Source organism: Lepisma saccharinum, chromosome 12 (genome assembly GCF_977018435.1).
Source record: "Lepisma saccharinum chromosome 12, izLepSacc3.1, whole genome shotgun sequence".
NCBI lineage: Eukaryota > Metazoa > Arthropoda > Insecta > Zygentoma > Lepismatidae > Lepisma > Lepisma saccharinum.
Window position 1 is genome coordinate 53,215,362 of NC_139240.1, and position 16,842 is coordinate 53,232,203.

Below are 16,842 nucleotides of genomic sequence, written 5' to 3' on the forward strand. Positions count from 1 at the left end.
GGAGAAATTCTCAAAGGCAGGTTCTATGAAGAAGAGCTCAGCAAAACTAAACAGCCTGACACATATCTCATAGAAAAAATCATCCGCAGAAAAGGCAACAAGTTACTTGTCAAATGGCTAGGACTTCCAGAACACAGCTGGATCGATGCAAACAAAATAATAATATGAACACCTGGGATGTTATAAAAAGGCTGCCAGAACCTGAACAGCAGAATAAGAGAAATGGAAAATTGCTACCTGATAATATTAGGTGTCTTATTGTTGGGCCATCTGCTTGTGGTAAAACTACACTAATGGTTGATAATTTTTTATTGGCACCCAACTGGTTAGACTGGAAAAACAGGCACTTGTATATCTTCTCTAAGAGCTTGGAACAATTAAAATATCAGCAGCTGATGAAGCTATATGATGGATTGGATATAGCCACTTTTGAACCAGATGTTAAGCCACTCCATGAATGTCTCGATAATTCTGTTGTTGTGTTTGATGACATTATATTGGATAATCAAAACAAGGTTAGAAATTTTTTTACACAGGGCCGGCACAAAAACATTGATTGCTTCTACCTGGCACAGACTTTTTCAAAAATACCCAAGCAGCTGATCCGAGACAACAGCAATTTTATATGTGTGTTTCATCAAGATCATACCAACCTCAAACACATACATGATGAATATGTAGGTGGGGACTTGAGCTACAATGATTTTTCCAAGTTTTGCAGTTGGTGCTGGAACCAGGACAGTTATGGGTTTGTCACAATTGATATGACAAGAACACCCAATAGTGGCAAATACAGAAATAAAATCAACAATTTTCTAGACATTGAAACATAAATAAATAACCATGAAAAGGCCAATCATTGATGATCTTAAGTTAAGAGATTATCTTGTAAAAAGATTTAAGGGATGGAAATCAGAGAACCGAGGAATTTATGAAAAACACAAACAAACAGAACAGCCCATAATTGATGCTATTGGTCAATTAGGTAAAAATATCAAAACTGTTACAGAGCAAAATCAAAATTTGATCACAGAGCTTGTACCTGTAGCTGCAAGAAACATATTAGATTATCCATTCACAACACTTTCCAGTATTCATACACCTAGTCCTATTGGTCCTAGAAGAATTGAAGCTAGTCAGGATCCTATTGAATTGGGTCTTCTTGCTCAAAAATATTTAACCACACCTAAAGACAATAAAGATGAGGTTTTTGGCTTATATGCCGACACAGAGCTTGATGGTAGCATCATACATAGAATTGGCAATTTCAGAGTAACATTTATGGGGGATGATCTGACTGTATATTCAGAATCTCATCTTGGAGAAAAAGGTGCTTTTGTTAAGTACCCCGGCACACCTGGATTGTGGGAACTGATGACTAGGAAAAGGCCTGGCAGCTATACAGATCAAGATTATGAATATTACAAAGAAATATTAATAAAATCAGATGCTCTATACCAGAACAATGATCCCACACAAAAAAGGGTTAAGTCTAGCAGTGGGGCAAAATACAACAATTTAATCAAGCCCATATGGTCACAAATCAAGACTGGCAGTGGAATCAAACAATACAACACCCTGCCTAAAGAATTTGTGTGGGTTGATGATGTCAGGAAACTTGTAGATAGGTTATTGGTGATAGCTGGGGAGGAAAATGCTGGCAACAACAATTTTTACAATGAAAAGGTTGGAATTATGGACATGATAAGCACAAAATTGTCTAATTTTATAGTGAATGACACTAAGGGGATTGGATATCTTATAAAAATTATTAATACTCTACCACCCAAATTTTGGAATATTTCTGAGGGTCGGGGCCTTGTTAATGACATTATAAACAAGCTGCCATTTGAATTACATATTCCAGGCTATCAGTATTGTGGTCCAGGCACAAAATTGGATCATAGATTAAACAGAGGGGATCCTGGTGTTAATCCCCTAGATGCTGCTTGTAGAGACCATGACATAGCATACAACACAAATTCTGATCTTGACAAGAGACATGTTGCAGACAAGAAATTAGAAGAGGCTGCATTTGGTAGATTTGTAAGCAAAGATGCTTCTTTAAGTGAAAAAATAGCAGCATTGGGAACCACCATAGCTATGAGCACCAAACAAAAATTGGGGTGGGGGTTGTGAATATGTATATAATAAACCTACAATGAAGGCCAAGGGTGTTATGTATCAAATACCTTATGCAGGTCTCAAATCTCTTAAAACTATTGACAGTCTTTTGACCAAAAAACAGCGCAAGAAAAAAAATTCTTGTATTGCAAAGGGGCTTGGTATGAAATTGTTGCTTAGCACCCCCCAATTAAAAAAATTACAGCAATCAAGAAAAAAATCACATGTGGGGGGATTTATATTTACCATCCCTGCCATCTTAGCTGCTCTCGGGGCTGTTGGGAGCTTGGCTGGGGGATCAGCTGCCATAGCAAAAACAGTAATAGATGCCAAGAAAAATAGGGCTGAATTAGATGAATTGAAGCGCCATAACCTGGCCATTGAGAAACAAGGCAAAGGTGTTAAGAGAGCCATGAATAAGTTTAAAAAAAACAAGAGCCGCTTACAAACCAAGATATTGAAGCTTTAATCAAGCCACTGGGCATCAAACATTTTAGAGGTGTGTACATGTCTGATTCTTTACCAGAACAACCACTCAACAAAGAGTGTGGTATTGTTAATTTGGATAAGTACAAGAATCAGGGCACTCACTGGATCTGTTATCTTAAATATTTAAAAGATGAGGCATTTGTGTTTGATTCATTTGGAGGTGTTCCACCTGAAAATTTAATAAAATATCTAAATTCAACTAATCTTTATTACAATAATGCCCGTGTTCAAAACTTCAAAGATGTTAATTGCGGACATTTGTGTTTATCTGTTCTTAGATATATGTCTCAAATAAATAAACCATCAATTGAAGATTTTCAAAAAACCTTGTGGTATCTGAAACATCATTGGGGTATTTCATCTCACCAGCCAAAATTCAATATTGAAACTCAAATTGCATGATGACATAGTGTATCCCAAAACAATAGCTCTCAGAGCATTTTACGGCATGTACTTCATGCCTAATATTACACACCACAACAAAACAATTGCAGTAGGGGATGAAAAAATTGTCATCACTCCAGGGCAATATAATCTGTCCACTCTAAATGCTCAATTACCCAGAGGTATAGTGTTAAGTCAAAATTCTGTCACTCACAGAGTAGAAGTTGTATCTGCCACAGAAACAGTGGATCTGGGTACTATAGGAGAGCTGTTAGGCTTTGAGAACAACACAAAACTTGAAGCAGGCATCAAACACACTGCTATGAATATACCCAAATTCTTAGCCATAGAGACTCTGAATATTCACTGTAATGTGGCAGAGGGTATGATCACCAAATCAAATGGCATAGGCACTCACAAACAATCAGGCATCATTGCAACATTCAAACCTAATTCTGAATTTATGGAGCCTATTATCTACAATCCATCCCCAACATTATATTTTCCTGTGTGCCATAATAGAATAGATTATATTGAATTGATGGTCACTAATGAAAAAGAAGAATTAGTTGATTTTGCTGGAGCCACAACAACTGCAATCATAGAGATTAATATTTAAATAAAAATACATACAAGAAGAAAATGGAAAATATTGAGAGTTATGAGCTACAATCATTCCCCCCAAACAGGAGGACATTTGCAAATTTAAATCAACCCAACACACAGATTGAGGTTGATCTTGATGTAGGGGATGGATTTATACACCCCCACAGAGCAGATTTATACATCAAATTTGATGTTGTAAAGCTCGATGGAACAGATTATCCGGCAAATACAAATATAAGATTGGTTGATAATTTTGTGCCGCATCTCTTCTCTGAAATTGAGGTCAGAAAGCATGGTGTTGTTATAAACAGGGTAGATTATCCCGGCATTACCTCCACAGCTTTGGCCACATTAAAATTATCCAAAACCGAGGCTTCTTACTACAAAATAGGTGGATTTGAGGCTGGTGATAAGATATTATCTAAGAACCACACAGTGCTGTTCCCCATGCGCCTATTGCCAGGATTCTTTTCAGATTACAAAGATATTATGTGGAAGGGTGGTTTAAGAATTACATTTAGAAGAGCTGCCAATGATAATAATGCTTTGATGAGGTACAGTGCATTAAACTCTACAGGGGAAGCTCTGCTTAATACCCTACCAGATGCAGGCAAATGCATTATTCAGACTATGGAGTTAAGAATTCCTGTTGTTGAATATGAGGCCAGCTATGTTCTTAAATACAAAGCAGATATAATAAAAAATCCACAGGTTCTTTTACAATTTTATACATATCAATGTGTACAGAAGCCCGCAACTGGTGCATATTATGAGTTTGATGCTACAAATTCATTCTCCAGTATACAATACGACATGCCTGATTTTGTAGTGGTACTGTTTCAGACTGGAAGACACAACAATCAGGAGAAAAATTCAAGTAAATTTGATAACTGCAACATCAAGAAGATATATCTTAAAAATGGCAGAAATGAGGTATTTCCTAGAGAAAATTACAATTTAGACATGTCCAAGGATGATTTCCTCAAATTATATGAGGCATTTACATCCTTCAAAAGGGTCACTACTGGCAATACTGACATGTATTACACACCAGATGAATTCAAGGCACAGAGACCCATGTTTGTAATTAACACTTCAAAAAGGAAACAAGTTGTGGTTAATGACAGGACAAACATTAAAATTATCTGTGAATTCCATGAGGCATTACCTGATGACACCATATGTAGTGTTATTCTCATAGGTGAAAAATCATATGTTTATGATGTAAGAAATGAGAGGGTCACAGAGCAATTCTAGAGGTCCGATTCAAACACAGAGGCCCTTTGATTATAAAACAATAATACCAACACTTTGCTGTCAGGAAATATATTACTTACCCAAATTTTATAGCACCTCTGCTCGTGGCAGAAAAGCTTTTATATATATTACCTACCCAAATTTAACAGCACATCTGCCTGCAATATTTTGTAAGTTACAGACTTGGGATTATATTATTGTGACAAGACCAAACCTAAATGCAATTCAGTTTGCACGACAAATATCCAAGAAGCCAATACTAGGAATTTCCTCAATATGATGGATGGTAAGTAATTTTCCCTGAAAAGGGGGCACAGTGTAGATAATAATTTCTCTTTGAGTCCCATGATAAATGACATGTAATTTCCCTCTGAAAAAGCATAGTGCAGGTTAAGCCAACAGATATAATCACCCAGGCATTTACTAATTTCTCTTTGATGATGGATAATATGTTATTTCTCTCTGAAAAGACACAATATAGATTATATCTGCTGGCATTAATTTCCCGGGCAAGCATAATTTATTGCTGGCCGAAACATGGGACTGATCAAAAGATTGGAAAGAACATGGAAGCAATTAATTATGTTTGTTCGCCCCTCTCCCATTGTATTGATCAGGCAATTTTGCCTGCATAGCTGAGCTGATATTTTTATACCCAGACAACAGCAATAACAAAACTCTGGTGATTCCCAATAGAGAATAATTTTGCTCTGTTGTACAACATTTTTTACCAGGTTTAAGATCTGGGGGCTATCAACTAGCAATAATTATTCTCAAAATCTCACATATGGAAATATTATTTTGCCACATATATTTCAATCTCTCAGAACTCAAACCCAAAAACCTCCTGATTACAAGACAACAATATTAACATTTTGCCATCAGGGGAGGCTTCATATTTTATGAGGACTCAAACCCAAAAACCTCCTGATTACAAGGCAACAATATTAACATTTTGCCATCAGGGGAGGCTTCACATTTTACCAGGATTCAAACCCGAGCCTCCCGATTACAAGGCAATAAAAACCATGCACCACACTCTACTGGGTCTCAGAACCCAATAAATATGAGCTTTATATCAATTCAAGATTCCTGGGATTTTGACAGAAAAACACACTATAAACAATAAGATGATAAGAGAACTTGGCATAGTTTTAAGTGTAAGCAAATCAATCTGAGGAGGCTCTTCCTTTCACAGAAAATTCCCGAGGGCATTTTTACAAAAATCTTGGATTAGACAGGGTTCCACACTTGAGCAAAAAGCTCATATGCTCATGTTGAGCTAGTTTTAAGTGTAGACAAATCTGCTTGAGGGGAGCTCTTCCTTTCTCGGGTTTATCCTATATACTTTCCTACTACTACCACCGCTTATCATCCTAGCAGCAATACCATCGAACGGATGAATCAGGAAATAGTAAGATTACTCCGGCTATTCTGTCATCGAGAGCACCAAGCCTGGTCAAAATACTTAACCGAAATATCTTGGCTTCTAAACAACTCTGTTTCCGACACGACCGGTTACGCTCCCTCCGAGTTATTCTTTAACAGGCCTGTGCCTAATGAAGTTTTGGACCACTTCAATTGGCCCATCAATGAAGCAGATTCCCAAATATCTAATTGGAATCAGAAACTATTCATGGCAAGGACTAGGGAAAGCACCAAAAGCAAGAAAAGAAGAATTAGGGTAAAAAGAAACGCTCTTCAATTAGAAGAAGGTGACTTGGTTCTTGTCAGGAATCACAAGTTAAGTTCCCGAAAGAATAGGACTATCGCCAAATTGTTTGAGGTATACATTGGCCCCTATGTCGCCTCGGATGTTCGAAGCAACACTGCCCTGCTGTTGAACCCGACGACCAAGAACCCAGTCGACCGAGTGAATTTTGACAACCTTCGTCTCTTCAGGTGTTCCCCCGAACGGAGAAGACAAATAGTGAATGAAGAAAAGACTTAGTGATTGAAGAGTAAAAGAGATATAGACTCTGGTTTACCAAAAAAATTTCTGAAAATTTAAACTTTTTAATTTTCCTCAAAATTTTTGCCCGACAGAGGGGCATATGTAACGACCCTGCGTGGTCATCACGTGTAGCTATCCTGCGTGATAGCCAAATTATTTAATATATAATTATTAATGCTTGCGAAATGCCCTGCGAGGCTTACGCTTTTGCTTTACCTTTTATCTAATTTTGAGTGCATTGTTGTTAAGCATGAAGCATATATTGTTATGGCACACACGTTTTGGTTAAAGAAAGCATGCTAAATACCCTGCGTGGTTTACGCATTCAGTTATCTTTTGTGCAGTAATTGTTGTTTAATTTGTAACTTGCATTGTCGAATCTCTTTATCTTGTAATTTCTTTAATGTAACGTGTTCAGTTTAGCACACAAGTGTTAAGTTTATATCGCCACATGTTAGTGGTTTTTACAATGCTAAACTTGATATTTTATAACGCACGAGTTGCATCTCGTGAATTGAAGGGAGTTTGCAACGCTGCAGCCGGCTTAGTTCCGATCTTCTCCACCCGCCTCAGTGCTGCCACCAAACAGTATATAAACAAAGCAGCGAGGCCCGGAGCTCAGTCGACTGCCAGATGCCGACTGCGAAAGACCTGGTTCCCAGATCTAGTCTGGATGTTCCCCCTACCGGGATCCAATAGCTTCCTTGAGAAGGAAGGAGGAGGATAAGAAAAGCAGATTACCTACCTACCTGGTCTGCTCCATAAGAGCTTGGTGTGCTAACCTTGGGTCGTGGCGGCCCAAGCCCAAGTCTCCTGGGTGCTTCCAGACCTTCCCTTTGTACCTTGCCGTCTCTTGCTACTGACTGGACATACCAAGGGACCGAACCGTTCCCTTGTCGTAGCTGGATTGACTTTGCGGCGTCCTTTCATACCAACACCTTTGTGAAACCGCGGGCCCTTGGCCCGTCCCTCGCTATTGATTGGACGCTTTCGCATGTTGTCCCCAGGCGGCGTGGCATGTGACGACTACCAAGGTTCCTATTGGTTACCTGTACTAGTTGGTTCCCCCCCTAAATTAGATAAGAATACTAATACTGCCCAGGTACCTCACTGAGGAGGATTTAAGAGCGTATGTGCTAAACAGGTTATTTACATGCGTGTATAAATATAAATAAACATTTACTAGTTGACCTTTGACCTTTCAATATTAAACCCCGCAAGCCCTGAGATACTTTGAGTCCATGTCTTCGGCTGGCTACAAGCTAGCATATATGGGTACACTTTTGCACCGCTCCGTGGTGTAGTGTGCAGTGCTCCGGCACGCGGACGTTGCAAAATAAATCATTAAATACATAAAATAAAATAAAAATCAATGTAAATTTAATGGTATTGGCCCTTTGCTTCCTTTTTTAGGCTTTCGTTGTTAGGTCTAATAAGATAAGTAGACCACCAGTGGTTCTTGAAATGTGAATTAGCCCTCAAACCAAAAAAACACAGTCTCTGAATCATCACCACGCTCCTGCAACCTTTACCTCGCAGGTACCCATTTACTAGAGGCTGGGTGAACTCCAGAGCAGCTCCATGCAGGGACAAATTCCCTCTGAAATCATCCACCCCGAGAATCTAACCCATGTCTTTCCGCCTCGTAGTCATAACGACTGAACCACATGTATTAATCAAATGTCCTCACTATAAATGTGTGTAAATATTTAAACACTGAACAATTTATATATTTTCAAAACGTTCACTTGCGGTGCATTTTGATTATAAAAAAGTTGACATACAGTTCCAGGTTCAAGAGAAGAGGAACTAAGAGGTGAACAACACTAACTATTGTTAGGACTCATGAGTTGAGAATATTATTACCCAAGGTGGATTAACTGATATGGCGATTTAAATCAGATGATTTTTTTTTTTTTAAATTACAGATTTAAATAACTTTAAATAAATAATTTACACAAGGATTTTGTAGATTTCAGAAATAACTTTTGCTGAAAGTTCTACATTCATCTCGTATCATTTAATGGTGTTTATTAGGCTCTAAGAAAGAAAAAGGAAACAAAATATATGTAGCCTACTGATGGGCTGAAGCTCATAGGAAAGGAAATCAATGTCAACTGTAAACACACTTAAATTTATCTTGATTTGCAATTCAATAATTTTTATAGGCAAAAATAGTAAACATTAGGGATGTGCCGAAGCCGATTACAGATGTATGAAAATCGGCAGAAATTGATATATCGGCATTGGTATCGGAATCGGCAAAAATCAGATATATAAACCGGTACAGGTTATACTAGAGTTTTACCTTCTAATAAGTTTTATATTCTAGTTTTGTAAGATTTGTTGGAAATTAGGTTCTGATTCTTCGTCATTGTAGAGTTTTTGTAATAAAATTATTGCAAACTCTGATTCAGAGGATCAACCTAAATATAAATCGGAAATAAAACAGTACAAACCTGAATCAGGATCTGCTGTTGTATTGGAAATTCAAAAGTGAGTATTCAAACCTGAAGCAAGTGCTGAGAAAATACTTGAGCATACCTGCTGCATCAGTATTCAGTGATTGAGTGTTCAGTGTTGCTGAACAGATTTACGATTAGAGAAGAAGTACGTTACTTCTTGAAGTGCTTCCAAATCTCGTATTTCTGAAGTTGAATCTGGCAGCAGTAAATTTCCAACATTACGAACAGGAATTTATTTTGCATTTCAAAGAATTGCTTGTGTACTAATGTTAAATCTCCAGGTTCACATAACCTTTTGTAGATGCAAATGAACTTTCGCATCTCTTGAGAATATATATGTATATACATATGATTTGATTTGATTTGATTTATTTTACTTCGCTTCTTATGCCACTTTTGGCTAATTTGCGAAGATGGGGATGAGTGATGATATGATGAAATTGATGAATTGACACACGAACGTCCATGCCCAGGCCAGGATTCGAACCCGGGACCCCTGGCGTCGCAGCGCGATGTGCGAACCACTCCGCCACGGGGGCCGGCGTATATACATATGATATGCAATAGAATGTACATACCCAATTTATTTTTGTCATGCAGAAAATAACATCCCATTTCTGCTTAATAATATTATGTATCGGAATCGGTTAAATATCAGCATCGGCAACGGTTCCAAAAATTATCGGTGAGTACATCGGCATCGGTATATTTTCAGCTTCGTCACATCCCTAGTAAACATCTTGTGTAGAAAAATATACAAAATACTAATCATGTTAAACTGTAAGTAGTATAATTATCATTAAACATTCTTAAAAAAATAGATTCAAATTAAAAAAAATCACACTTAAATAAAATAAATGGTACTACTTTACTATAGCGGAGACACCTATCAATGATTTATTTCGCAATTTTTTACATTGCTAACGTACTCTTCTGCATTGCGGAACATTTCTTTAGGTGAAATAATGAATTTATAACGAAAATAATGTCTATTTCTTACATTAACGAGTACTTACTGTTGTTCCTTATTTCCCACAAACCATCCACGGGTAGCCCCAAAAACCATTGACGTTAGCCCAAAAATTCACGATAGCCCCACGAACCATCATGGGGACGAGGTATGCCTACTAGGTTAGGTTAGGCCTGTTAGGTTAGGTTCCATTAGCACTCCTTTCGTTCAATTTAGCATATACGGACAACATCATGGCAGCAGCAGCAGCAATAGCGCATCGGAAATAGATTTTCGTAGAAAACCACATGCATTCACATTAAAATGGATCAAAACTACATTCCCGAACATCAACAACACTACAGAAAATGATTTGCGTAAGTACTTTCTCCTGTAAATTTGAAGAAATCCGTCTCCGGTATAGTAAAGTGTTACCAAATAAATCATCAAAAAATATTTTTTTAATAAGATTCATGGTTTTCATCCACCCTGTTATTACCACTAGGTACAGTGGGATGCATACGTAATACCAAGCAAATTGTCCACCACCATATTTATTCACTCTGTTTTATACAATGAGAGCTTCGGAAATTGAAACAAACGACTGAGAACCTCTGAACCAACATGTGTTAAAATACAGTACCTAAAAGCGTGTAGGATGCGAGAGAAAAATTAATTAAATTGGTCATGGACAATTTGCCGAGTTATACTTGTACATTCCGCTGTACAGCACCACTAAGGCCATTGTCGAACTTTCTCCTCCATTAGTAATACTTTCTGCTGTGGTAAGCATGCAAAGAGATATTGAATTTTCATTTGCCGAGAAATTTCTAGAACTTTTAGGCTGACAGAGGGCAAGAAACCACTCCTCCTCACTGGTGCAAGTGTGTAGAGGAGGCGCCATCTTTAAAATGGCGTTTTGATCAGTGTTGCAGCCTTGAGGTCGTTTTGTAAATAACAGTTGATACCTCATGTGACTTTGAGCTGCACACAGTCTTTTTTTCTCTACAATTTATATTGGACTTTTAAGGTGAAAATAAACCACTCATACGGCCAGTAGTATGAAAAACATGATAATCAACTCGGAATTTTTGACAGATTCTAGGAATGAACTGGAACCCAATAGGAAAAATACGAAGAAGACCAAAATTACGATGGATGATGACTTGAGGAAACTACAAGGTGTACAACTTTGCTTCCGCAGTTTTTCCCCAAAAATATGACGCTGGAATGAAAAACATTGCTTACCCAGGCATTATTCAAAGTATTGTCCATCGCTGGCCACTACTTTCTCCCATCTTTCGGGCAGCGTACGAATGCCGCGTCTAAAAAATTGTTCATCTTTGGAGGCGATCCACGAATCGATCCACTTTTTGACTTCATAAGATCGGAACTGTTGGTCAGCCAGTTCATGAGCCATTGATCTAAACAGGTGATAATAAGAGGGATCGATGTCTGGAGAATAAGGCGGGTGGGGTAGGACGTCCCATCTTAATGTTTCCAAGTACGTTTTCACCACTTTGGCAACGTGGGGTCGTGCGTTGTCATGCTGAATCATACCCATGGCTTTCAGACGTTTTGAAATGGCTTGCTGTGTCACTCCCAATGATCGTGCCAATTCTTCTTGAGTTTGACGCGAGTCTTCACTCAGCAATGTCTCCAATTCTGCATCTTCGAAAACTTTGTCTTCCACCACTATGCCGGTCTTCGACGTTAAAGTCACCGTTCTTGAAGCGTTGAAACCACTCACGACAGGTTCTCTCACTTATAGCGTCCTCACCATACGTAGTGGAGAGCATTCGATGAGCCTCAGCCGCAGTTTTCTTCATATTGAAACAAAAAAGTAGAACCTCCCGCAAATGGCGAGAATTTGGCTCGTACACTGACATTTTTAATCGCGAACAACTTCACGATGCACACACCACTCGACTAATGTTTGAATGGGGTTATCTTGACAGAGGTCCAAGCTAACTGCGTGACGTCTGCGATCTGCTTCTTTCGACTGCTACTTCCTGTTGTTGCCACCTGTCGGAAAACGGCGGAAGCAAAGTTGTACACCTTGTAGGTGTAAGAAACTTGAGAGAATTAGTACACGAAAATAAGATATGGCATAATCTTGTTGAGAAGGCTAAGACCAATAAAGGGTTGTAATGTCAATGGAAGAAGAAATCTACAATATGCTGGGAATCAAACTTCTAGATTCTGCTAGCAAGCCAAGAGTTATACATACGGGGAGGATAATTATTCGAAGAGCTCGCCGCACTCAAAGCAAGTGTGAGTGTGGCCGGTCCCGGATGCAGAGTACCACCTCGAAGTAGGTGCACTTTTAAACACCCTCACTGTATTTGGAGTGCATGTGCACTAGCAGAAATTTTTCCAATACGGATCAAAATCTAAAAGTTGTGTCCTCCTCAGGTTAGGTATATCAACATCATAAGAAAGAAGTGTTTCGCGGGAGGTAGAAAAAATGTGAATGAGAATAAGAAAAAGTAATACAAAGAGACAGAGAGGGAGGAAACGAAAGACAAGAGAAACACAAGCGAGAGACCTAAAGAAATAGAAGCAGAGAAATAGAAATTAATAAATAAATAAGCGGGAAAAGGAGAAGGGAGGGAGAAAGAAGCAGAGAAGAGAGGGAAAGAGGAACAGAAAGAAGCGAGAGAGGAAAAACAAGCGGGAGAAAGAGGAACAGAAAGAAGCGAGAGAGGAAAAACAAGCGGGAGAAAGAGGAACAGAAAGAAGCGAGAGAGGAAAAACAAGCGGGAGAAAGAGGAACGAAATATAATGATATGATTGGATAGATAGATAAGATATGATTGGATAGATAGATAGATAGATAAGATATGATTGGATAGATAGATAGATAGATAAGATATGATTGGATGGATAGATAGATAGATAGATAAGATATGATTGGATGGATAGATATGGATGGATGGATGGATAGATATGGATGGATGGATAGATATGGATGGATGGATGGATAGATATGGATGGATAGATATGGATGGATGGATATGGATGGATGGATGGATATGGATGAATGGATGGATAGATGGATGGATGGATATGGATGGATGGATAGATAGATAGATAGATAGATAGATAGATAGATAGATAGAGCAAGAGAGAAGGAAGAGAAATAAAGGAAGATCGACAGAGAGAAAGCATAGAAAAATGGGAGGAAAACGTAAGAAGAGACAAAAGGGGAAGTAAACACGAATAAAAAAGGTACTAAAAATGAGAAAAATAAGATACAAGAAAAGAAATAGACAAAAGAATCTGAAACAAAAGGGAGGGAGGGAGGAAGGAGAAGTATGTAATTGATCCTCATTCGAAGGGGGTCAAGCAACCCCCCTCCCTAAGGGCACCTACGATGGAGGTACTGGGCTAACATCGCGTTCACACCTATTGACTGCTGGCAACACACACTAAAGGAATAGAACTGGGGGATGCAACCGTATTGAAAAATTTTACTCGAATCCTAATAATAATAATAATAATAATAATAATAATAAACTATCCTTACCATTAATTACCATATCCAGGTATGACATCTGTTGAATTGCCTCATAGTTATGCCCTTGTGATCCTTCAGAACCCTGTCCATTTCTTCCCTCAGGAGTTTTTGGATGTCTTGGTTAATCGCCAACTCGTAAAGTGCAAAGCTCATTGTCGTTGATGACGTTTCGAAGGCAGCGATGAAGAAAACTACCACTTGGGCTGTGATATCGTCGTGGCTCCACTCTGCAATTATCAATGAAATATCGTCGCAATGAAAACGACAAAATCAATTGAATACAAGAAATTGAATTCTAGAAATGAAAGTTCAAGTTCGACCACTCTGCTGCCTGAAAGCTTTTCTCCAGCTTACATTGGTTTGGGTTTCGAATTTACGTCCACTTTATGCACATTCACCGGATGTTTACATTTCTGTGTTTCCTTGGCGCGGGCTGGAACTTTACTTCCGGTTTTCAATAGAATAACATGGTGTTCAAAGATGTAAAGGCAGTGTCTTAAGAAAAGGCGACGATCATTGTGTGGCTTGTGGTTACAACACAAGCTTGGGAACAAATATTTCTTCTCGGGTATCTATTTTTCAGACAGATCCGATAGGGAAAAATCAGTGAATTCAGGCAGCAAAGTGAAAAGATTGGACACAAACACAAGGGACTATGCTCTATAGTGGACACTACATCACCCGAGTAATTCAAATGAAAATGTTTTACGTGTTTCGAAAATTATAATCGTCTAACGCACATGTGTTGACTATATTTATAAATTGGAAGTGTTTATAATCATTCAGAATTCCAAAAAAAATAATTTTATAATTTAATGTAATCCACGTAAACTTTATTAGTAAAATAAAGTCTTTTCTTAAACGACACTTGCAAAATTTAATAATGAAATACAATAAATGTGCATTTCAGTATTGTAACTTTTGTGCTGGATATGCACTCGAATAGCATTAATAAATAAATAATAATAAATTTCAAATAAAATTTGTTTATTTCATTAGTTTAGTAATTATTATTGTATAACATTTATAACAGTTGTAATTATTATTATTTTCTGTTATTTTATTTTTATTACTGACGACGCTCTCTCTAAGCCATATGATAAAATTAATCTAAAATTAAAGGGGCTGTGTTTGATTACACAATGTCGAAAATTGTGCATTCTACTGTTGTAAAATTGAAGTAATTCAATTTTTGTAATTTATATAAGCTTTATTTCAACCTGCAGAAGTCTTAACACGAAACTGTTCGTAGAAGATCAATTGATTGATTGATTTGGTGTTTTAAGTCCACTTTATGCACAGTATGGCTAATCGGGACTGGACCTACAGTTTAAAGTGGGATCGGAACCAGTATAAGGGTATCGAACACGGAACTCCTTTATTGCAAGGCGACGATATTACCAGTAAGCCATCTGAAAGGTCACAATGATACCTATACTACAGAACATGAATTAAGGTACCTGCAAGCTCCAGTCTCTAACGTATAATTATATAGCTCATTTGTTTTGAATATAGCAATCATTCTAGAGGACAAAAATATTAAGAATAAAAGGTACAGAAAGGCATATTGACAAATCAGTAATTATAATATTTTAAAAACTTTCGGTCCATTTCTTTTTCAAAATATCTGTGCATACTGTTTTCAAGCTCAGTTTTGTCGAGAATTTAAAAACTTAATTTTTGAAAGCTAATTGATGGAAAGACTATTCGGATAAAGGCAGAGTAATGACTAATATTAGTTCATAAATTAGCTGCAGAGATTATTCTAAACACCTAATATTAATAAAATAAAGCACAGGTTAAATATAAATAAACTCGGTATGTGATCGTATGATATAAAACTGTCCATATTGAGTATATTTTACGATCAGTGTTATAGAGGCTTGTTTTATTCACTACAATCTCTGAATATTTCAATTAAGTCTACATTTAGATTTTAATTAAATAAACTATTCAGTTTCCAATGTTGGTAAACTCCAGATTATTATAAGTATTATTGCATAGCATTTAACTTGATATACCAAATTAAACTGGGAGTCAAAATCTTAAAACATGAGTTACCTGGTAATCAATGAACTGTATTTCGTCAAAATAGAAGGAAGATTAAGGAAGATACGAGAGTAGTTTGAAAAGAGATGGTAAACTGAAGCTTCCTAATAGTTTCTAATGCATATGTATTTTATAAAAAAAACATGAACATACCTTGCTTAGCAATTTTCTTCACTTCTTCAAGAGCCCCATGTCCATTTCGTTCCTTATCTTCATCAACAACATATCTGTTCCTCTTGATTTGCATTAACAGGTCAATGATATCGTTCCTTGATATCTTATTGTCCTCTCTGTACTCCATAGTGTCCTTCACCACGTTTCTGAATAAATCTTCGGGATTGGCAGTTATCATGCCAGTCTTCAACAAACCTGCCAACTTGGGGGCCAAGATCCGCAACGCAAACTGAATTCCGTTGGCCAAAAACGGTTCGAGTAACGACTTGCCCATCTTTCGAAACTCTGCATCAGGATCCTTGAAGAAGTTGCACTGTATCCCAAAGGCACAGGAGGCAATGACGTCAGTTGTAAACTTCGCCATAATGTCCTTAACTTCGACAACTTCCTCCTTGGAGGCAATGTCCTCCATGAAGTTATAAAGTTCTCTTCCACTCTCGGCCATCAGGTAGAACATCAACTTCAGCTTCCCGGACATGAAGGTAGGTGTCATTCTGACCCTTAAATTTCTCCATTTTTGACCCTTGGCGTTGAAAAGATGTCTAGCAGTTATTGGTTCCAAGTTCTCATGAACGAGTGGTCGTGGATACGAGAGAAGTCTTTCAACAGAATCAGCTTGATGATTTCTGGATGCTTAACCATGAAGATTGGTTGCATGAGTTGATGAAGCCCAACGTACTTGTCGTTCTGGGATTGGAAGTACAGATCCAGAAATCTTGAGCTGAATGACTGCTTCAACAGGATTCCTTTCATATTTCCGAAGATCAACGAATCTGGCTAAATGTAAGAAACTCTTCTTCATTTCGAGTAGGACTGTTTGTAGATGATGTATAGGTAAAGGATTCCCACAGCTACGACGAGCAGGGTTGCC

The 16,842-nt window shown here is 37.7% G+C and overlaps 2 protein-coding genes across 2 annotated transcripts in view; both read right to left on the bottom strand.

Annotated features, from left to right (window-relative positions):
- The window catches only part of LOC145996077 (cytochrome P450 6k1-like), a 50,212-nt gene extending 36,283 nt beyond the window's left edge, over positions 1 to 13,929 (bottom strand). The window contains exon 1 of the mRNA XM_083132322.1: positions 13,758 to 13,929. Coding sequence (XP_082988448.1) covers positions 13,758 to 13,785 — 28 coding nt within the window. The 5' untranslated portion in view covers positions 13,786 to 13,929. The remainder of the gene's footprint in view (positions 1 to 13,757) is intronic.
- A 1,337-nt stretch (positions 13,930 to 15,266) lies between these two features.
- LOC145996332 (cytochrome P450 6k1-like) lies at positions 15,267 to 16,464 on the bottom strand. Its single transcript, XM_083132763.1, has 2 exons — positions 15,951 to 16,464; positions 15,267 to 15,271 (listed from the first exon to the last, which is right to left on the bottom strand). Exons 1-2 carry the CDS (start codon positions 16,462 to 16,464, stop codon positions 15,267 to 15,269), a joined length of 519 nt encoding a protein of 172 aa, XP_082988889.1.
- Positions 16,465 to 16,842: the final 378 nt, after the last annotated feature.

Excerpts from the sequence above, each read along its gene's own strand:
- LOC145996332 (XM_083132763.1), bottom strand. The coding sequence starts at position 16,464 with ATGACACCTACCTTCATGTCCGGGAAGCTGAAGTTGATGTTCTACCTG.